At 40.4% G+C, this 22,571-nt stretch overlaps 1 protein-coding gene and 1 long non-coding RNA gene across 3 annotated transcripts; both read left to right on the top strand.

Moving 5' to 3' along the window:
• Positions 1-1,606: 1,606 nt before the first annotated feature.
• Positions 1,607-16,017, top strand: LOC128439966 (POU domain class 2-associating factor 1). Of its 2 annotated transcripts, none has more exons than XM_053422508.1 (5): positions 1,607-1,764; positions 7,129-7,256; positions 12,057-12,096; positions 12,191-12,480; positions 15,214-16,017. In XM_053422508.1, exons 1-5 carry the CDS (start codon positions 1,749-1,751, stop codon positions 15,640-15,642), a joined length of 903 nt encoding a protein of 300 aa, XP_053278483.1. In that variant the 5' UTR covers positions 1,607-1,748; the 3' UTR covers positions 15,643-16,017. The 2 variants fall into 2 exon arrangements, with proteins under 2 accessions (XP_053278483.1, XP_053278482.1); XM_053422507.1 differs by having other exon boundaries at positions 1,674-1,764; positions 7,039-7,256.
• Positions 16,018-17,247: 1,230 nt separating this feature from the next.
• On the top strand, positions 17,248-21,123 carry LOC128439970 (uncharacterized). Its single transcript, XR_008338465.1, has 2 exons — positions 17,248-20,191; positions 21,031-21,123. It is a non-coding gene; the product is annotated as an uncharacterized LOC128439970 (long non-coding RNA).
• Positions 21,124-22,571: the final 1,448 nt, after the last annotated feature.

Raw genomic sequence — 22,571 nt, 5'->3', positions numbered from 1 at the left:
TTTTTCCGTTCAGATTTCTCCACATCACAGTGACCATCAGTTCTTCTTAGTCCAGTTTGGTCCTAATAGGTGAGCTGCAATGTCCCCAGTCATCTCTCTCTTGCAGTGGCTACATTGATGGTTGTTGAATGGCCTGGATTCTCTGTCATCAGAATCATCAGAGCCAGTGTTGAGAATGTGTTTCATCTTGCTGCAACCCGTTCCTCCCTGTAGCTCTAAACAGTCCATGTTTATGATCCTTACCCGAACCGCAAGCATATTTTATGCACGCAACCTAAACATATAGCCGCCATAAAACCCCTTTTTATAGGCGGTTAGAGGTCAAAGTGTGTGTGAGTGTGTCTGTTTGAGACCTGGGGAGAGGTTTCAGTTTAATGTGGTGCCTGATGGTCACCCTTTGTTGGATTATACTGGCTTCTTCATGGTATAATTTTTGAACAGGTTGTGAACCTCAATGAGCACATTGACATTGACTCACTATTTTCAGGCAGAGATATTTTGCTCAACTAAAGTTTATTGTCTCTTATCAAGATCTACTGATTGTGTAGCACGCAGACAAAAGCTGGACTCATTCTCCATTCACATTCCTAAACAGGTCAGTGTGGGCACACTCTCCTGCAGCCAGGTAGATTAGCTGCAGGGCTCATAGCTCTCCCACGTTTAATCCTCTCCAGTCGTGAACTCATAAATTCAGGAGTAGATTTAGAAAACGTGTCAATTTATAGTAGTGCTTCCTGAACAAGCCCCAATTTATAGTAGCAAGTTCAGCTTTTTGCCTTTCAAGCAGGAGTGTCTTGAGTTTTCATGTGGCAACCTTAGATCAATATTTCAAATGGTCGGGTAATTCTTTTTCTTTATGCTCTTTATGTTTCCCCTGAAGGCTTGTTTGTGATATGCATGAACGGCGTTCAGCGTGTGAAGGATATCTTGCACATTCAGTCACAGTGCTGTAAGGGTGGGCGAGGGCATTGTGAGCTCAGAGAAAAGACTGGAAGCAGGCGCAAACAGCAGTGAGAGATTTGCTGACGAACACATAGAAAGCTAACGACTCATCATGTTGTATAATGTGGGTTGAATGAACCTGTGCATGAAATGACGTAAAAAAAATCAATGGTTTTAGAGAGTTACTTTTTGACTAACATCAGTTCTTCCCTCAGCTATTCTGTGCAGTATAGGGTTAGGGTTATCAGTTTTTCCCCCCAGATTTTGATACACATAGGCTTAATATTAACATTGCATTAGACTAAGGTAATGAATAATGCATTTATATGCAGGGGTAGACCCAGTGGGGCACTGGCCCCTGCCCACCTACTAAGCTAGTTGGCCCCTGGAGTGCCCCTGACCTGTCAGTAGTCATCAAAAAAACACAAAATAGTCACATACAAACAATACCTGCAATAAATTCACATTTGTTTATGGCTTTTTAAATTAAATATTGTAATCGATTTTTTTTTTTTTATCTGTTATGTATTTGAATGCATTCACACCATTTCCCATAATTCTCCATCATCCTCAGCTCTGTTTCATTTTGTCATCCCTTATTTTTTTTTTTAAATGTTTTATCTCTCGTACTTATGATTCAACTTAAATAGCACCAGCAGTGAAACTAGATACATGAGGGAGATTTGTGGTGGAGGAAACTGTGACATCCCAAGGGGACTGTTCGCCAGTTGTTATAAAGAACGTCAGTCAACCCGCCACTTTGATTTTCTTCAGTTTGACGATACCGTATTAGCACGACAAGCAGAATGCACTGGGACAAACGTAAGTTCATCAAATCATTTGTTGTTTACATGAGATAAACAAACCCTAGTGTTGATTGTCATTGATATAACATGTACTGATGTAAAGTGTAGGATTTGTGTGTCTAAACTAACTTTGACTAATGTGAAGGTGGTCAAAAAGTTTCAAAAATCTTGTTAAGCAAATATCTTTCACTTAAACCTTTGTACGGTGTAAAATTCAGTTTTCACTTGAGGTGTACATGAACTTATGATTCCTGCTGATATGGTTTTGTATACTCATGGTTGAATGCAGTTATAGGAAGTCGCTTTGGATAAAAGCTTCAGCTAAATGATATGTAATTTAATTTTGAGAAGCTTACATTTAATTTAAATCCATTTCTGACATTGTTTGTAATCATTTGTAAATAATGATCTGGTTGATTACTACAGGTGATGAGTTGTTACTCGGACGAAAACATTTGATTTTGCTGAACTTAATTTATTTCCATAGTTATAACTTAATCAGGTGAAACTGATTCGTGTAACACAAGTTCTTGCTCAATAGACAAACGTGGTTTGTAAAGCCATAACCTCAACACAACCAGTGGCTCTCCCACCATAGTCTACCTATCCAAATGATCTGGGGATTTCTGGAACAGTAACGATAATCCTTACTGTGTTGAACTGTGTCAGGAGGATCACTTTTGAAGCTAGTGTGTCAGACTCTTTTGGAAAGAGGAAGATGGTATTTTGAAAGTTGGCTCCATTCTGCTATTGGCTTGTAATCTTGATATGCAAAATGTTGACAGACCTCTGCCACAGCAAGCGACGGCACAGCTGTGGCGCTTCCTCTTTTGCGTTTTTGTCTGTGTGTGCTCATGTGTAAGTTTGACTTAAAATGGAGGGGTATGAAAGACAACAACAGCTTCTGTTAAAATGTAGATTCCTAGATCATATAGAGTACCATCAACCTAACTTTACTTTTGTACCATTTATCTATGGGGAAGGGGTTGCACTGTTTTTCATATAAATCACTTGTCATGATAAGAACCACACCCCTGTTTGCAGCACACTCCTTCAGTCCTTTGCCAAAAATCTTTACAAATCTGTTGTTAACATTGGCTGTGTGACAGCCTTATTTCCTGACCTCACTAGAGTTGGTGATGAACCTCCATTGTGAGCAATCTTAAAATCCCACACCAGCTTCCCTCTCTACCACTCCTAATTTGGTGAAGACTGTTCTCCTGTGAAAAGCAACACCACAGGGGATTTGTGCAGCCGCTTATTACAAACATCTTATTGTTAGGTAACCTCTAGGGGTCATAATTATGTCCGGGGGGAAGTCTGGTGACCTTTTATATTACACTCACAAAGACTGCATTAGGAGGAGGCTGGTTTGGACGAATGGGTCTACAAATCACATGTTTTCACCATGTCAACAAATGTCTAATGATTAAGGAATCATCGACTGACCTTCTCCCCCGGCCTTAGTCTCATACAAAATGTCATGTGCATTATGAAGGATTCAAGTGCTTGTTCAAGGCATTTTAACCTTATATTGAAAATGGGTGGACATATCAGTATAAATAAACCAATAAAAATGTACACAAGTAAAAGTATCATATGCATTTTCTACTTTCCACTTGATAAAGTTAGTTCTTGCTTTTAAATATACTTAAAGTATTAACAGTTAAAGTACTTTCTGAGTGTAGCCTATCCCCTGATACAATGGTTTACTACATCCGTATTGCTGAGTCTCTTTTGACACCATTTAAAGTGTTTCTTCTTCAGTGAAGTACATTATAAAAATGTAGTGGAGTACAAAGTACAACCAGCGTGGTTCTACAGGGATATTGGAAAAGTAATGACTCAACTGATCTCAACCCTGTTTGCACCTATTGAAGACTTGGACGGACATGTAGACATCATCAAAAAAATGCTGTCCATCTAGAGACAAGTAGAATTAGAGGACTGGAAGGTATTACTCTGGCTTACTCTGACTTATTTGGTTTGACCTATGCACTGAACCTCTATATCCTAGGCAACTGAAATATACCTTCAAAGTATTCCACAAACTTGTGTTCACAGCTGTCAAACACTTCAGTCCCTCCAGATCAAACCTGAGCCTGCATTCTATATTGTTTCTCATGTTTTGTTCTTTAATTTGATGCCAATCTCATCGATCTCTTTCATTTTATATTTCATTCAAGCTGTTTTAAATTGTAATTAAGGTTACTCATTGACACCTACCCACATACTTGTCATTTTTTATTTACAGTCGTTTTGGCTGTCAATTAATTTTAAGATCATGTTGGCAACATTTAAAATAAAGTTTTTAATTAATTCTCAAGTTTATCGTTCATAAGAAAGGAGAATATTTGGAAATAATTGACGTCATTAAAAACTTCTAAATTCATGCTTGATCAATTTCATTGTAGATCATCACAGGTCTCCTGCTCTGTCACAGGGAGAGATGGAAACAACAGTAACAGGATGAAGGTCAGAGGAGCAGGCAGGGAAATGCCTTTCGGTGAAAGTTAACAAAACACTCAAATCATTCTGAGCTAATGATTGTCAGCCATATCAGTGCAATCACTGAAACAGAGTGAAAAAAAAAAAGGTTGAATAACATTTGACCAATTCAGTGACAAAAAACATCAGATATGACAAAACAGTTAATTCCACAAACGTCTGTCTGTCTCGCTGTTAGCTGTTATCCTTTCTGTTTGTCTAGCTATATATGGAAAGCATTTTATCAGCTTCATATTTGCAAATCAAAAACAAACATGTGAACAGTAATAAAGCAAATTCTGTTTCATTTTATGAAGTTCTAGAGCAGGTTTAGAACAGGAGAACAAAAGAAAACAAATCAGTCCAAACAGGCAGGTTTAGAACAGATAATGCAATAGTACAATTGTAAATATGCCAAGGGGAAGTGCCTGGTTACTTATTACGGCTGAGTAGCTGATTATTTGTACTGTTGTATGTAGTAGTACAATAGCTATTTGTATTCTTGCCATTTGCCATTTTCGGGATCAATGCATTGTAACAAAAATACCACATTAATCTTTTCAAATTGTGATAATGCCTGACTTTACAGTTTGTTCAATCTGACAGCTTCCATGGTCCTGAATTCTCTCAAATATTTAGCATTTTCTTCATCAGTTTCGATCTACTGTACTGAAATACATCTGAAAATAACTTTATACACAATTTCAAATATTTTTCTCAGGAACTCTGAGGTTTCAGGGACACAGAGCAGGTTTACTGCTGAATGGAGAATAAGTCAGTCACGGCCTACAGTGCATTGTGTTTTTCATTTGGGCTCTTGATTAGTTTTCTCGTGCAACCAAACACCTGCTTGTTGAGCTGCAGCTCCGCTCGTCAGTTACCAAATCAACAACAACCCTACTGAGTGATCTCATGCCAGTAGTCCGAGTCAATGCTTGAATGGGCCTGAAGTTGTACGACAGAACAGCAGCCACATGGGCAGATCAGACTTCTGTCGGGGTTTTGGTTTAATCGGACCAAGAGGCAGACACAGGAGTGGAAAAGCTAATGGCTCTTTAATGATTTTTGTAAGGGGGATGGTAACTTATGAGTCAGGGGGAAGACAGACGAGCAGAGAGAGGAATGGAGAGTCCTGGAGGCAGATTGTAGTGGGGGGTGGGGGGGGGGGGGGGGGGAGCAGGCATGGCAGGTGGTGGAACGTGTCACTGGCCAAAAGAAAGAGTATTATGAACATTAGAAGTTTGCAAGAGTAACTATAGTATAGCAGTTTGTACAAAGCAGCTAGTACCACCTGAGCTGGTATAGTCTGGCAAGGAATGGCAGGAGACCAGGGTATTTGCATTGCAGGGTTGATGAGCAGATGGAAGGTGTGCAGACTGACCAGGTGCAGCAGAAGGCCGTGCCTACAAGTCACAAACACACACAAACACACACACACACACACACACACACACACACACACACACACACACACACACACACACACACACACACACACACACACAGGGAACACACAGGTGAGGAGGGGACACCGGGAGAACACAGGAAAAACCAACTTCGTTCTAAACTGCTTGTAATTGGTACATCTTGGCCGGTGTCTCACTATATTCTATAATCAAACCTAAACGTTCAGGGGAGGATGACAGCTATTTAAAAAAAATCATAAAACAACCATATTCCTGTGCGTACACGCCACAACATTGGTGATTGCTTATGTGTTCATATTTACATATTTAGAATTAAATAAAATGTTTATGTAATTTCTACAGGATGTTTTCATGATCTTTCATTTTTTGCTGGGAGTGAGTTCACAGTAAATCTACACAAGGCAGTAGGCTGTGATATGGAAAGTTCAGTCTTTTCAAATAATTTTTTGCAGCTTAGCTTCAGAGAAACCGAGCCACAGGGCCATTAGTTAACCTGTAGATGGTTTGATAGCCGAGCATTTGCATATGACTGCTTATGAATTATGTTTCTTCTGGGTTCAACTTAAATTTAGCTGAGATACTCTCTCTCTCTTTTTCTCTCTCTCTCTCTCTCTTCACAATATTGGACCAGAGAAAAAAAAGACAGGGTCAGGAAGATTGGAGCAATCCAATGATGTCCTGTAGACTGTTATTTGCTGGTCATGTGGCTGTTTAGGCTAACATCCATCCCCCTCCATCTACTGCGCGTGTGGGGAGGAAGATGTAATTTCTCTGTTTGATTTATATCCCTGGGCCGTACTGACCAGTGAAATTGTCTGCAGGTTCACAGCTTCAGTGCTGTCGGATCTGATTTTCCCTCATGCTTATACTTGCAGGAACTAACAGGTTGTAGGCTTTGAGTGTTCTGGTGCAGGGAGACCATTTAGCCTCAGGTCTCCGTCAGTGTGGCTCCACCGGCAACTTGTGGTATTTCCTGGAAAATAAACTGTCAGCTCTAACGCCTGCAGGGTTCACAAATAAACAAAAACCACAACCGAGTCCTCCACAGACTCTAGAATACAGCCAACACAATATTATCTAAATATTTAGTTGAGTCGGATGAAAGTGACTCTGAGTAATGTTTTTGTCTTTTCTGTCACCAAGTGCTCGTTGTGGGAACTGTAAGGTTTCCCTCTTTATTATTTTAATATTTATTAATCTATCTATTGTAAGAGCCTATTGTACTTGGAACACTTTTGCAATACATATATATATATATATATATACGTATATCTGTATTTTGACATAGCCCGACAATGATGTCTATAAGAAGCTGATGAATGTATGGTTTTATCTTCAATAGTCAAAAGAGTTATGATGAAATTGTGCTTGTTAAGGTTTTCAGGTTGGCTCAAGACAGCAGAAGATAATTGGAGCCATGAACCGACATTGCAATTCCACAGTGTCTCTTTCTGCTCTTTCTCCAGCACCAACACCAGCACTGACCAGGTCAAGACCCTATCAAGGTGTAAGAGTAAGGGACCCGGTCAAAGAGCTGCTGAGGAGGAAGAGGAGTCTGGAGTCGCACGGCACCAAGACAGCCCTCTCTGCTGCGGTGAGGGCATGACACATGACATTACACAGAGTTCCTTAAAAAGTCTACACGGTCATCAAAATGTTAAGCCTCAATTCGATTTTGAAAAGGTAATGTTGCTTGTATGAAGTGATATTGACGTTAGCCTCACTTTTAGATCAGAAATACTGTATTGAGCACACAGTAACAAAACAGGAACCACTGACTGGGAAACCCGGTCTGAAATGGAGCAAACCCAGGAAGTGTTTCGATGTGAGACCTAATGTGAGGACTCATCTCACAAAAAAAGAAGTAAATATAGGAGTAAATTCATTATTTCTATTTCATCTATTCTAAATTAGTTCAAGTTCAACACAATCTGTGTTGCCACAGCCTTGGAGGTAAATCTGTGAGTGTTTATTTCCTCCATATCCTTTTTCCGATTTCCAGTATTTCAATATTCAATTTTTTGGGCCTGTCTGGACTTGAGATAGGCCTACATTTGATTTATAATTGTTTTTAATTTACCTCATAGAACCCTGTAGAGAACCTGTTATTATCACACAATTCACATTTAAAGTGAAGTTCAAGTCAAAATGAATGATTTATGTATTGTTCCTCATTCATTTACCTACTGACACTTTTATGCAACAGCACCTCCACCTTTTCCAAAGAACCTGGAGCACGTTGTCCCCTGCAATTTGATGAGTCATTAAACAAATTTGCAGTGGGTGGTTTATTGTAACCATTTGAATATAGAGCAATGGTAACTTAGGGTCATGCACTGATGGACTAATCTGACACTGCAAATCAATGCCGTGTGAGATTTGCTGTGTTTGGAAAGGGCTACAGAAAATACACTAAGAACAAGCGTTAATGAAATCAACAAGAAGAGTTATGCTACCAAGTAAAGCAGAGGTGCAGGATTGACTTTGTCAGGCTTCTGGAGGGGGGGGGGGGGGGGGGGGGGGGGGGGATTGTTGAAACAGTCTCCGTGGCAATCAACATCTGTGCCAATTTTCTGTCCAACGTGCCCACTGGGTATTGTCTGACAATGTTTCACTTCTAATAAAATTGCCTTGATTACATTGTGATGCTTTAGCAGCCTCATTCTCCAGGCTGACATTCTTCACCATGACGGAACTAAAAATGAACCCGATGATCTTCACGCTCTCTCTCTCTCGCTCTCTGTCTCGCAGATATCTAAAGATCTGCACCAGATGCAGGCTGTTGGTTGTCGAGGTGAACTCTGTTGAGATGATGTTGCAGAGTTGTTGTGTGGGGAGTTATTTTACCAAATGGAACAACAGGGCATTCTGAATAACTGGGAAATCGGTTTGCGTCGGGAGAGGAGCAGTCGGACCCCATGATTGTCCCAGAGCAGAAGGGGGATTTTAACCTTATATAATCCAGGTGTTTTTCCATGGCAGTTACAACCATTCCTTCTATGACTCCAGGGCTGGGCACACAGCCCTATGCAAAATAACTTGCAGCCTTGCCAGAGAGCCCTCCCACATGCTATGTATTACTCCTCCACACCAGTAGAGGACCGACACGTTCACACAAACATGCACATGCACAAACTGCCCTCATACACACCCTGTGATGAGAGAGAGAGCGAAAACGTCACGAAACGAAGCGTGACTTGATGCTACGCCTGTAGTATGATATGTTCGAATAGGCTCCAAAATGTAATTGGTAGCTCTAAAATGTCACTGTGAGTGCATTTCTGTGGAGCATGAAAATACTTTGACATCAGTCAAAAGGCTCCTTAACTTCAGTATGTGAGGAGAGAAGTGTTATCATGTCTCTGCCATTTTTTTCCCATCTTGTGAAGAGGTATATGAGAAGCTGAAAACCACCCTGCAAAAAAGCTATTGTTTTATGTCTGATTGTACATGTCACTGTGAGGCAAGGAACTCCCGGAATTCACTGAGCCCCTCCAAGAAAAACAATAGCTGCAAGTTGTTGTTTTTAACACCTACGCTCAAACAAATAATGTATGAAATATAACAACTTGATTGAGGAGCTTTAAGGTGCCTGCATGCATTTTCTTTTCCTGAGCCTTAACACGTTGTTTTTGTGCTTAAACCTTCATCATAGGATTGTCCCGTGACAAAAGGCTCAGTTATTTACTTTTCATCTCTGAAGTTTAACAGTTCTATGGCTTGGGCCATCTGTGGTAGTATCTGTTGTGCCAGAGCGGAGGACAAACAGCCCTCTTATAACAAGTGCATATGTCTGCCAAGGCTGGTCGTCCACTTGATTTCTTGAGACGGGGGTCCAATCCCAGCTGACATTGGGTGAGACACAAGTAATACTCACCATGATAAAGAAAAGAAAGTCCTGGAGCCACCCTTTTATCCAGATCTGCTCCAAAAGGTAATGGCTTCTTCCCTGGCTCGTGCTCCACGCTTCCACAGAATTTTATGGAAATAGTTGCTGCAGGTAGTTCTAATCCCGCTGACAGACAGATAAAGGGCAATGAAAAAAAACACGCTTGGGGCAGGTTAAAAGAAAACAGCTTATAAAAACAAACAATTCATGGTGTTTAAGTTGATTCAAATCAGCACAATTAGCTATGGCAATTAAAGGGAGAATATATAAATACCTCTATAAAAACCTTTCTGCCATACAGACAGGTTTGGTTTCATCTCTCCAGGTTCTACATGTGACCCCATATTGCTCTGGATAATTCACAAGCCTGTCATCAGTTTTCATGAGTTTTCAACTCTTCTACTAAAGAAACATATCAACAGTAGAGTCTGCAGAATACCCACAGTGATGGGGACACTCGCTTTGAAAATAAAAAGGTGTTGATTGTTTCTTTTTTTAGGGTAATGTTGTTTTAATGCAATTTCTTAATGCTGTGAGGAATGCAAGCAGAACTAGGAGCATGCTCAGGGGTAACGCATGCCCCTGCCAAGACAAACGTCTTATTTTTCCATGTTAAAGACAGAGAGACAATTCCCTGGAACTCCTTTATCTAGATCTACCATGACCATACCCTTCAACCAAATTTTCGGGAGATGCATACATTTGTTTTGCGTAATCCTGCAACATAACAAACTGAGTTCTAATGCCGATGAAAACCTAACCTCCTTTGCAGAGGACACTAGTGTCAATGAATGTGAAAAAGCGTCCCCCTCTTAAATCCGAGTGGGTTCTCATTTTTGCAAATTGTCTGATGTGAAGGGGCGGGGGGCTGACATAATGTAAACCACTGTGCAGCCACAAAGCTTTGGTTTGAAATCCTAGTGTTTGCAAATCGGCGTTGTTGAAATGCCAACACACGAGTCAACACGTAAGTTACCACAGTGGGTGTCAGGTTTCACGAGCGTCACCAGATGTATTGATTTTATTTACCAGGGCCAAATCTAACCAAAAGTACTTTTCGTGGATGCCAGTAATCCGCCTGGGGGGTAATGACGGAGTTTCCGCCTGCTGTCAAAGCTGTCACACTAACCAGCTCCCCTGTACCTCTGCAGTCCTGCAGGCACCTGACAGCACATGCCCCTGCTGGATGACTGCAGGCGGCTTGATGCAGTCTTTCACTGCAGCTCATGTAAAGCACCGCCTGAACACTGACACAAGCTGTCAGTACTGTCACTGATGCCACTGCCTCCCGCAATACCTCCTACAGTTTTCTCACTACAGATTCTGTATTTCACTGAACCGCCACCTGTCATTCACTCACCATTATACATACACGTGTCTTTCAGAAAGAGATTATCTGCACGTGGTTCTGCATCATGAATCACCTGGTGGGCGACAGTGAGGAAACACAGACTCATTGAGCTTGAGGTTAAACTGTGGCTTCTCCGGGATCAAAGTGTTAAAGCTGCCAAAATGTCAGACATCAGTCACAGAAGCATTAATACAAAATGAAAATAGCATGTTGGCTGATTCTGGTTATTAATGATTTATCATTTCTATGTGGTATGTCAACCAACCAACCAACCAACCAAATTATATTTGTATAGCCTATCTTCAAAAATCACAATTGGCCTGCTATGGCTTAGTAAGGTGTGTTATCCTCTGATCTTATACCTCAACAAGAGTGAGGTAAAAATTTCCATTAAAAAACAACGAGAGACTTTGGGGGCCCCAGGCAAAACGGACCAACAGGGGCCTGGCATTTAACCAAATCCGTCAGCTTTGTCGTTGCACCCCTGTTCTAGTGAAAAGAGTTTGCCCAGTTGTCATGGAATGGTTGTTGTTGAACACCCTTAGTATCTGGGATCACTTGTCCAACCATTTCCGTAGACAATTGTGTGATAAGAGCAAAAACAAATCCTTTATTAGTTCCTATATGGAATATGACTGTATACACAACAACAGCTACTATTACAACATTTTTCACAGTGATATTTCATGAGCTTTAGAAGCTTTAGAAGAGAGACAGAACTCTGCCTAGCTTTCTCCTCAACAGACCATAATGCAACTCATCAAAAACGAGTTTGCCGAATGCAAGATTTTGTTTCGATTAAATATATCTTTCAGGGTGGTTGCAGTCAACATGAATTTTTGATTTATGAGCTTTTCTTCCCACCTGCAGGTCGACAAAGACACTTAAAACATAAATCATCATAAATCATCCAATAAAATACCCACCTCTGCAGTATACAATTATGTCCCCACTCAGCCCACTTACACACACAGACACCAGTTGTAATCTATTCTGCTGCTCACACCTGGACTCGATCGGTATAAGTGTAAATAGTGCATATTTACATATCAACATGCACTCTGCAGCAGCAACATGTGATAATTGTTACCCTGCAGTTATTGACATGCTCAACACCCTTTTTTTAGAATTGATGTCATATTTTTCTTTTTTAGGATGTGGTCGCACGCAACAACCCGACATCATACACACCAGGTACTTGATCACATATGTACCTGAACTGATTCCTGTAAGTGAAGCATGTGCATGTTTCTCAAAGACTCACACTCAGCCTCTGTTTGTAATCCAGTCACCTTTGGCTCTGACAGCACCAGTGGCCCCACAGTTGAGCCGTCAGTTGCAGCTGGAGATGGTCGGCCGCAGTGCACAGGAGGGAAACCTTCCTTCCTGGCCAGTGGCGCTGGCCTGCAGCCTGCCATAGCACCGTGGTCCTCAACTGAATACAGCCAGCAGGAACTCCCAGCTCAGACCCTGGCCTACCCAGCCACCACACTGACGGCTGACCTGTACATGCAGACTCTGTGCCCCAGCTACACCATGCTGACCTACACACACACACCGCTGCTCACTAACTTTGGGGTGAGTAGATTCAATTTTTAAAGTGAGGAGCAGCCCTGTCTCTTACTATAGTGGTTTTGAAATGGGAATCTGCACCTCTATGGCACTCAGCCAGGGAGACTGTGAATAGTTTATGAGTATTCTGTGTTAACATGGTGAAAATTTGAATAGGAAAAACATGAATCATACGTGCCGTTCTCACAGAAAAAAAGTGCTGCACATATGAATGTGTATGTGAATGAGTGAATGGAAAAAAGTACTGTAAAGCACTTTGAATAGTCATCAAGACAAGAGAGGTGCAATATAAGTACAGAGCATTAACCATTTGATATAAATCAATGAATTTTTCTCTGCATTAGTAGGAAATATAATAGCTCAGAGTTTGAATACATAAATGGTCAAGTTTTCTAAGGTTGGGGTGGATGGTAGTAAAGACTTCATAGGAGGGATTAAAGCTCACGCCTAGACTCTGTGATTAGGTTCAGGCAACAAACGAGCTGTGGTTAAACCAAGATGTGCTCCGAATCAACAAATCGGGGACTTGGAAAACATGTGTATGCACGTTATAACATATCTTCATTATGTTTTGAGAATAACATCAACCAGGTGAATCATGTTTCCTGCAAAATGCATTTGCTGTTGTAGTTGAGTTGTATAGAAATGTAATTTCAAGGAGACAAGGTTGAAAGTCAACAGCTACGGACACTTTGTATGTTCAGTTTCCTTTGGAACCTTAGTGCCACCTTTCACGTAAATGATACCTTGGCACATACTGACTTACTCCTGACCTAAATGTCATACTCAACTTTTTCAGCTTTTTGTGTCAGTGAGCTTGACTCAGTGAGTCAGTGACCCTGTTCTAAACCTGCCTGTTCTCTTAAAGCTCCAGAGCTACTTCAGAATTATTAGCTTGTCATTAGTGACTCCTCCTCAAACAGCTCTACAATATAATGTCACCTTGTGATGTTGTGTGCACAGCTTTTTATAAGAAGTCTATGGTGCAGAGTGAAATTAGAAAACTTAGTTTTCATCCTACCTGGTTTATCTGAAAAGTTTTTTTTTATCCCTAAAATTAAAGTATTTTTGCTTTATTATGGTTCACGTGTGGCTCATATGTAAGATGAATGATTTATTGACCTGCTGTTATTTTTTCATACATTCCATATCAGCTATTTCATAGGTCTACTTAACAATTGACTCAATCTTCAGACGTAAGTTCACAACTATTCAAAAAAATGCTTGGTAACAGAGCTAAGTATAAAGAATCACAGAAACAAAATGAACATTGAGATTTAAGACAACTTGCTAAAGAACAAGTGATTCTATAGATGTTGTTGCAACATTGATCAGCAGCAGCGATGTCCGTAGATGCCTGTGCCAGTATCAAAATGACGAGACAGTTTAGATATGGAGTGTGAGTGACACTTGTTCAAAGCCACTGGACAGCATCAACTTAACAATTATAAGACAGCACCTGAACTGGCTTTTCTCAGTGGATCAAATGCTTTTACTCTCCTCCTGACTGGCTTTGGCAGCCGAAACAGGGATAGACAGAGGGTTCATCCAATCACCGGCCAGGTCATTTTTAATGTACCTGCCTTTTTCGAAACAATTTCCAACAAAGCCTTTCCTGAGGGCTCTGGTGTGTCATGTAGGGAGTCTTTCGGAATTAATCAGCCCGGAGCGTTTGGTTTTCCCAGTTTAACCTGCAGGAGTTTTCTGAGTGCTGGAGTAATGTGTAACATGTCACATGCTGCCGCAGAGGAAATCAATTCATGACGAAGTGGCACTGCAGAAAAGAAGCAGAGAGAAAAAATGGTCAAACAGCCAATAATGATGTCCGTCAAAGTTGATGAGTTCAGAAAGAGTGAAGTCTGACAAATATAAACTGTCAGAGAAAATAATTGTGTGAGAGGAACAGTATTGAGAGAGAAATCTACTCCCTACAGCAATTCAGTGAGCTGACCAGTGGCCAAACAGAAATGTCAGTAAACTATTTTCACATTGTCAGGTGGTTATGAGAGGATGAGGTATTTTCAGTTTACATCTTTCCCCCCTTTGTCTTATTTGACCACTGTTGTTTTCAGACACTGTAAATAAAGCTGGAGGATGTGACCGCTCCCTGAAAGTGAAGCCAAAATGTCTAAATTATCCCCTAGTGGCTGGTTGCAGTATAGGTCATAATCCCCGCCTCCTTTATGTTAGTTGTTGGGACATTGACCAAACTAAAAAGTCAAAGTTACTCAACTAATACATTTTTCTCATAAATGGTTTCTGGGATTTTAGGTATTTCTTATCACACTGGTGATGCTTCAGGTTCTCATTTTTCCTGCAAGTTTGGTTTTAATTAATTAATTCATGCTACAAAAACAGAACGAAACATCATGATTGACCGCTGAGACTAACTCATGATTGGTCAAGTGCTTTTTATCGCTGGGACCATAGCTTCCTCCTTCCATCGCTGCTGCACAGACTCTAGCTCCAAATGTGCAAGATACAGTGTTTGGATCTGTGATATTTTGGCTTCATTTCTGGAAAGTTTGAGGAAGTGGAGACAAATCGTTCCTGTTTGTAAACAACCTATGGTTATCTTGTTGGGTGCACAGTAGTCACACAACAATGTATATATACATTGTTGTATATATACACTTGTTGTATACACTTTATATATGTATAAATAAAGTTTAAAGCATGTTTGCATCTTTGCAAGTTCAACAGTAACATTTTTTGTTGCATTTGCTGATCTGTCTACAGACCATACCAGTGGCCCAAGCACCAGGCTCCTTCCCTCAGATGGAACTCCCAGATTCAGGGTTGACCTACCTCCCCTGGACCCAGCCTATCACAACCATTTCTACTATGCCCAACCCAGGGGTCCAGTTCGCTCCATGCTCAGCAGCCCTGTCCGGCCCACCTCTGGTGCACATGCCCTTGTCCATGTCTGTGACCACCATGATCCCTCAGCTGGAGGCGCATGGTGCAGACCCTCAGCTCCAGATCCTTGACCTCCCTCAGCGTTCAGAGCTGAACCCTGAACATCAAGGTCAGTCTCTGGATGACGATCCGGGGATGGAGCCGGGATCACCAAACCTACTGGATAAACTTCTAGAGGATCCCAAGGAGGATGGTGAAGTGGAAGACAAAGACTCATACAGCAATTCACTCTTCATACCCAATGTCTAAAAAACGTTGTGTACATTTTGTGTACATTTTGTGTGTGGAGAGCTGTATTTCTGCTCTCTGTGTTTCTTTATTAATTCCTTACACAAACTTTCTTTTATTCGCGGGATTTCTGATCTTAATAATGGATGCAATTTCTTTCAGCGTTCCAGTGCTAGTGTCATTCTCCTTTTAGTTTACTTCAACTTTGATCTTGATGTTGTAGCTGTGGCCAAAGTAATTTACAAAATCAATACTGAAATACCAAATGGACAAGTGGGGCAAAACTCCCATAGCCCCCGGCTGCGTATGTGATACTTCCTTTGTAGTAATTTGGTTTATTACAGATTAATTCGATTTTAGATGCCATCACAGTACAATAAAAAAAGTTAACCTTGAGGTCCTGTCTTTTAAAGGAGACCAATCTTATAATCTCAACTTAATCTATTGAATTTTCTTGAAATTGTGATTTTTTTTCTCTGGTGTGTAATGTTTGATGTCACAAACACACTGAAAACTGGGAGCTCTCTCAGCTGGCTGTTTTGCCAAATGAATGTGTTCATCCGTTTCGAACAGAGTGCAGAAGAGAGCCAGATGTTCGTGAGCGTTTGTGGGTTTTTTGACTGGTGGAAAAGGGGCTTAATTGACCTGGGATAGGTTCATTTGGGGGCAGTAATACTGGTTGGTTCCTGGTTGGGGAAGATGCATGTATGAGCGAAGTCCACAGTTCAGCTTTTCCCAAGCAGCTTAGTTTGGCCCTGGCAACCAATTTGGGAACACGGCAACATTGCTACAATAGGTGTTTCCAGAGGTGGTGACACATTCATAACATTTATTTCCATTCTGTATGTTTTTGCGTAAATTACGTCAACAACTTGGAATGTCGTGTCGCAAATCTTCAGCCAACTTTCCGAGTTGTTGCGACTTGTGAGGGTAGAATTTCGTACCAGAAACCAAACACAAGATGAATGCACTAAAAATGTACACATCTCCTTTCCAACAAATGTATAAGCAAGAAACCCAGGTCATACAACAGCCACTTGAATTTGTTTACATCCGAGGTGTCTGAAGACCCATGCCAACCCTGCCTCTGATTGGCTTACTCTGATATTTTTATCGGAACCTTTATTAATAATCACTCTTCATGTCTAAACCTCATCAAACATTAGGGGCAGGTCCTCAAACCACTTGGATAGAAATAAAACTGTAGAATTATATATATTGGCTGTGTGAAAGCAAACAGGAAGAAGCCCTTGGAGATATGTCGTGGTGATCCTCAGTGGACAATACCTCCTAGGAAACCTGTGTAAAAACAACCAGACAATTTGCTCCTAACCCAACCCCTAAAAATAGATAAATACAATTTGAACTAAACACAGAAATAAAAGGGTGATAAGCATTTCACAGGGAAACTGTACTGAATAAACAAAGTATGCTGGCAGTTTATAAGGGGCAGTTTGGGTAATGATTAATAAATTAACCTAATTTTCTGGTTGACCAGTTTTTTTTTCCTTTTTAAACCCTGGTTACTAAATATCAGCATTTATAGGCAGTCATCTGTTTCATGTCTGACAAGATCATTTATGGGCAGTCATCTGTTTCATGTCTGACAAGATCATGAGACAAAACATGTCTCATGATCTAGTTTAATCATTCATCACAATGAATGATCAAACTATTTTTATTTAACTTGTCGCTTTGTCAATCCATCTGTCCCATTGTTGTGTGTACAAAATATCTCCAGAATACCTTGAGAGACTTAAAAGTTAGTAAAAATTGTCACTTAGAATTCAGGATTTACTGATTAGATTTAGGTGGTTGAAGGTCAATGTCAGGAACCTTTTGTTCTTGTGAAGGTGATTATCAGTAACACCCATAGTGACTTGCATTACATCTAGTACAGACATTCACTTAGACTCATGGGATTATTGATTATATTTGGGTGGTCTAAGATCAAAGGTCAAGTTAGGCTTCACAAAACATGTTTTGGTGTCTTGAACATGATATCTCAGGTCAGCCTTCAAGAAGTTCACAAAGATTAACTGATTAGAGTGACCTTTGGAGTCTGGAAAACATGTGTAGACTAAAACTGGCTCTAGTTCTATTTAGCTTCTCCTTTCTTAAGCTTAATTCAATTTATTCACTTGAAGAAGATGAAGTTGCTTTGTTCTTGATAAATAGAAATGATGTCAAAGACTGGGTACCTGATAATATTAGAGCTGCCTTCATAGCGGTGTGGCCTAGGGGTAGAGTGGTCGCCCTCCAACAAGAAGGTTGGCGTTTTAATCCTCACTCTTCCCCATGCATGCCGAAGTGTCCTTTGGCAAGATACTGAACCCCTAAAAAAAAAAGGCCCCTCATAGAAGTTGAATGCACTAATTGTAAGTCGCTTTGGATAAAAGCGTCTGCCAAATGACAAGTAATGTAATGTAATGTAATGTAATAGCCTTGAGGTGTTTGCTTAAGCTAATACATCTGTCATCATTACAGTCAGTTCACAAGACTGAGCTGATGATATGAATCAAATCAACTGAGCTTAATGGTCCAGTGTGTAAGATTTAGGTGAAAGGGATCTATTGGCAGAAATTTGTTTCATCTAAATTGTACAAATTGTTGTTTTCTTTACCCTAGAATGGACCCTTTATATTTAAATACTTTACATTTATATTGGATTTGGGGATGCTATGTTAGTCCGGTGAAAATGTTTTACAAGAAAGGTCATGGGCTGAAAGTGAAAACTGTATACAACAACTCATATTCAGAAAATTAAATTCATACTAAATTCATTAAATATTGGAAGATAATCATTAAATAAGATATAAATAAATAACAAACTACAATTCCATAAGAAAAGATTCAGCAGCACTGTCACTGGTGGAGACAGGTTCAGTGAAGCAAAGATAAGTTACCCCTGAGAAATAATAAGTTATAGAGAAAAATAATTCTAAAAAGATCAACAAACACGCTCATATTCTTCGTGTTTGTTCTGTGTAAAACACTGTGCTGCATGTTTTCATGGCACTGAACATCATATTGCTCAGCTGCAGCTACATCTCTCTGCTGTATCAAGCTGCTCAACTCTAACCTGCTTGGTGCAGCTTTAAACTTTGGGAAATGTTTCTGCTTAAATTAACCTAGTTGTTTCAAGGGAACCTCATTATGGACATTTTTGTAACACAAAGTGAAGCCCAGTGAACCTGAGGTGAGGATCTTCTATCAGGTGCACGTGCTTGCTCGTGGCAGTTAAGGCCTCTGGAGTTTTCTTCCCACCAAGGGGAAGCTGACATGTTGATTGGGGCTGCAAACCATCCGTCAAATTCCACTCCTGGAAATACCTGAGATTGTATCACAGGAGAGAAAGTATTCTACTCTATGACAAGAAGTTGGGTTTTGTTCTGTTTTTCCATGCAGAGCTACAAATTATGAAAACAACAAAACAAATGCTTATAGTAGCTTTATGCTGAAATAATCCTGGGATGGACAGCATGGATTCTAGGAGTGCAACCTTCTGAGTTCATGGACAGAATGAAAGTGTGTGAAAGTGAACTGGAACTGAAAGATGTCTGACATAACCAAGTGTGCTGAACAACAGAGTCACTTTAAAACTTTCTATTTCTGGCCAGGAGGCATTGTGGAAACATGCCTGTGCAGCCCCTTCGATAACATGCAGAGGCAGGACACTTGCTGCCTTTGAACCAGGATGCCACAAATCTTGTAACCAGGAGGGTTAAAAATGCACTGTGCAACGAGTCTTTGCCTGTGGGGTCTCCCAAACACAACCAGAGAAGAACCCTTTCACTTACCAACATATATTATTAACCATAAATTCAAAACTATCAACGTAAGTTTAATTAAACTAAACATACATTTCCAGATTGAAGGCTCCGATCAGCCCTCCTTTTCTCCCTCTGTGGCAGCTTTCTCTGCTGCCCTTTAAAGCTCTCTTACTCCACTGCCACATGCACATTTCTGAATTTTCCCCTTTTACTCTGCTGTCACCTCCTGGCAGCACCTCTTGATCAAAACTATAAAAATTATAAATGGAGTGTCGCTTGCGAGCTAGTTCATGGAGTCAATTCGAGCTGCGTTGCTCCAATCATGTGACATACCTCACTCCACGGGTGGGGGCTCCTGCCAAATTTTTCAGGCGGGGCAATTGTTGCAATGATGTCTAAGGTTACCTGTTTTATGGGTAAATATACTCAAGTCAGCAGACATTGTCTCCTTGCATTACATACATTTGCATAAATTTTGTTTTTCCTGGTCGCCTCACATAGCACTACCCAGTGTTGTGCCAGTTAACACTTAAAAGGAACTAGTTCAAAGTTCAGTCCATGCAGATGAAGACGAACTCGTTCGCGTTCATAGATCTTTTTGACAATTTTTGACATTATTTTGATGACAAACTTATGAACATGTGTTTAGTTTTTAATCAATGGTGTCGGATCATGAATTCCTGTCGCTCTGATCACTCTAACACTGAGTCCTGCTGTGTCTCAGGGTCCCCATGGGTTCGAGGCTCCTGTCTCCTGTAGCAGCAATTCCTGAGTCCCATAAGAATCAATTCTAGCAGGTAATAGGTTTTGTTATTCTGGAAACCTTCAAATATATGAATATAATATATATATATATATGTATACTTATGTATGTAAGCATGTATGCATATATCCAAATGAAGGATTTGACCATTTGAACAACAGAGAGTTTTGGAGGCATTTGCCCAGAGAGATGTGTGTTAGTCTGGAGGTGGTGGAGCTCTTTTTTATATCCTTCTGAGGACTTCAAATGGATACCCACTAACTCGTATTAACTCAACTTTCTTTTTCCCTATAGTGACATAAGCCCCAGGTAGCTGTGATGGTTTAATGTATTTTACACGGCTAGGGAATGGATTATGTCATTAAGTGTCCCTCAGGAGGACAGCGTGTGTGTATGTGTGTGTGTGTGTGTGTGTGTGTGTGTGTGTGTGTGTGTGTGTGTGTATGTGTTTGTATGTGTGTCAGGTCTGGGATATAAAGAAATACACATTTCAAGTTGTTTTTTCACGTTAAGGTAGGGTTTATGGTAAAATATAATGTTAGTCTCCAGGAACTTTTGGAAAATAAAAGCTCACAGCGATTCTACATTGAGTGAAATTTGCAACATCTGCCATCGTGGCTGCTCACAGATCAGATTTATCTTGGTTGTGATCTTTGAAGAAACCTGGCTCTTAGGAGGAGGCACAACATCAACAGGAGTGGTACTGGAACCAGCACAGTCATGCCAAGGCCCGTTTATCCTGCTCAGCTTTCAGACACGCTTAGTGGGAAGGTTGTGCTTCAGCAGCGCAAGATCAAGATAGCGAGTCACAAATAAGCATGCATGTTATGTTTTCTGACATTTTGTCGTTTACTCACCTGTTCTTGTGTACAGATATCTCTACAGTTATCTAATGGTAAAGGGCAACGCCGGCAGCACCTCAAAGCAAGGAATGTTGTGGATAAATAAAGGAAGGCTTAACAATGATCTGCCTCTACTGTTTTTTAATTAGACCTCTGTTCATTTTGAAACATCTGGCAGGTATAACTTTGCCCCCAGACCTTCCCCAGAATTTTACTGGGAATTTTCATATAAACGTGTCCAGCTGGTCCGCCTACCTCTGTCTGTGCCAGCAGCTATCACGTGATAAACATCACTTACTTTAGAAAGTGCTACTAGACACCAAACAGAAAACACAAAGGAGTTTTGTTTAACAGAGCACAGGTCGATTCAAGCTCTTTAGTATTATTAATAAAGTATTTGATTAAGATGGAATCTATGACTTTACCAGTGTTGACTATTGTACTTCCCAAACAGAAAACAGCCCCGTCTCAGGTGTGTTCACCCTCCACTTCCCGTCTGTTTGATGTGTAAATAGAACTTTCTTGTCACTTTGTCAGTGCAGCTGTACAGTGTGTTTCCTGTCGACACACACTTACTCTTATCAGGCCTAGGTGTGGTTCGCTGTTATATGCAGAATACTTGTACAGCCCTTGATTTACTCCATGAAGAAAAACCCTTCTGATATGAATACACACAAGTGAAGGGCTCATTTATCAGATGTTGCGAAATACATTGTGATGTTATTTACACTGTACACCATTGACTTTTTCCACATCTGATGAGACTCCATTCGAAACACTGTCAAAGTCTAATGACTGGACATTTTTTCTTATCTTTATGTTGTTTCCTGGCACCCATTGTTGAGATTCAGTGGGAAAGTTCCGATTCTGTTGCCTAAATATTAACACGGATGAAAGACGCGCTGTGTCTAGACACAAAGGGATTGCTGCAATTAATCTAATCATAAAACTTCAAAGGGTTAGTGTGAATGGTGAAACTGTACAGTAAAGCATTTTGAGAGGTCATCAAGAGTAGAATAGTTCTATACAAAATCGGACCACTTCCCATTTAGGTTTGCACAATAGAAGTGGTTCAGGTTAAGGACAGATTTAGACTCTTTAGTTAAACGTCTGAAGTTTGTGTTAACGTTTTCTGCATTAGAAACACTGACATCACTCCTATATTGTCCTGTACCAACAGTCGACAGTCTGTGAAAGTTTCCCTGTTGCATTCAGTGCAGTACACTCACCTGTGTCTCACTCCACACCCCCAATCTTTTTCATCAATGTTATGGTTTCATCCAGGACATATTTAAGCCTTGTAATCCTGTTTTCAAGAATCGTAGTGTGTTTTTGAGTCATTCACTTGTATTTTTATAACATTTTGACAAGGTATCACTGTGTCTTTATTGGCCCTATGCTAGACTATAAAAACACTATACACTCACACAGACACTTTGCAGATCAATAACTAAGTGAACAGTGCTCTGTTGTAATGTCGCCTATAAATGAATGAACCCTGTTTTTATAGAGATGAAAAACTGCCATGAAGAAAAAGATTGTTTTCTTTGTCGGCACGCTCAAACATTGAAA

Source organism: Pleuronectes platessa, chromosome 5 (assembly GCF_947347685.1).
Source record: "Pleuronectes platessa chromosome 5, fPlePla1.1, whole genome shotgun sequence".
Lineage (NCBI taxonomy): Eukaryota > Metazoa > Chordata > Actinopteri > Pleuronectiformes > Pleuronectidae > Pleuronectes > Pleuronectes platessa.
This window is presented reverse-complemented; position numbering and strand designations above follow the sequence as displayed.

Coding starts and splice junctions, on each gene's coding strand:
- LOC128439966 (XM_053422507.1), top strand. Junction 7,257..12,056: donor AGACAGCCCTCTCTGCTGCG/GTGAGGGCATGA, acceptor TTTCTTTTTTAG/GATGTGGTCGCACGCAACAA. Junction 12,097..12,190: donor CCCGACATCATACACACCAG/GTACTTGATCAC, acceptor TTTGTAATCCAG/TCACCTTTGGCTCTGACAGC.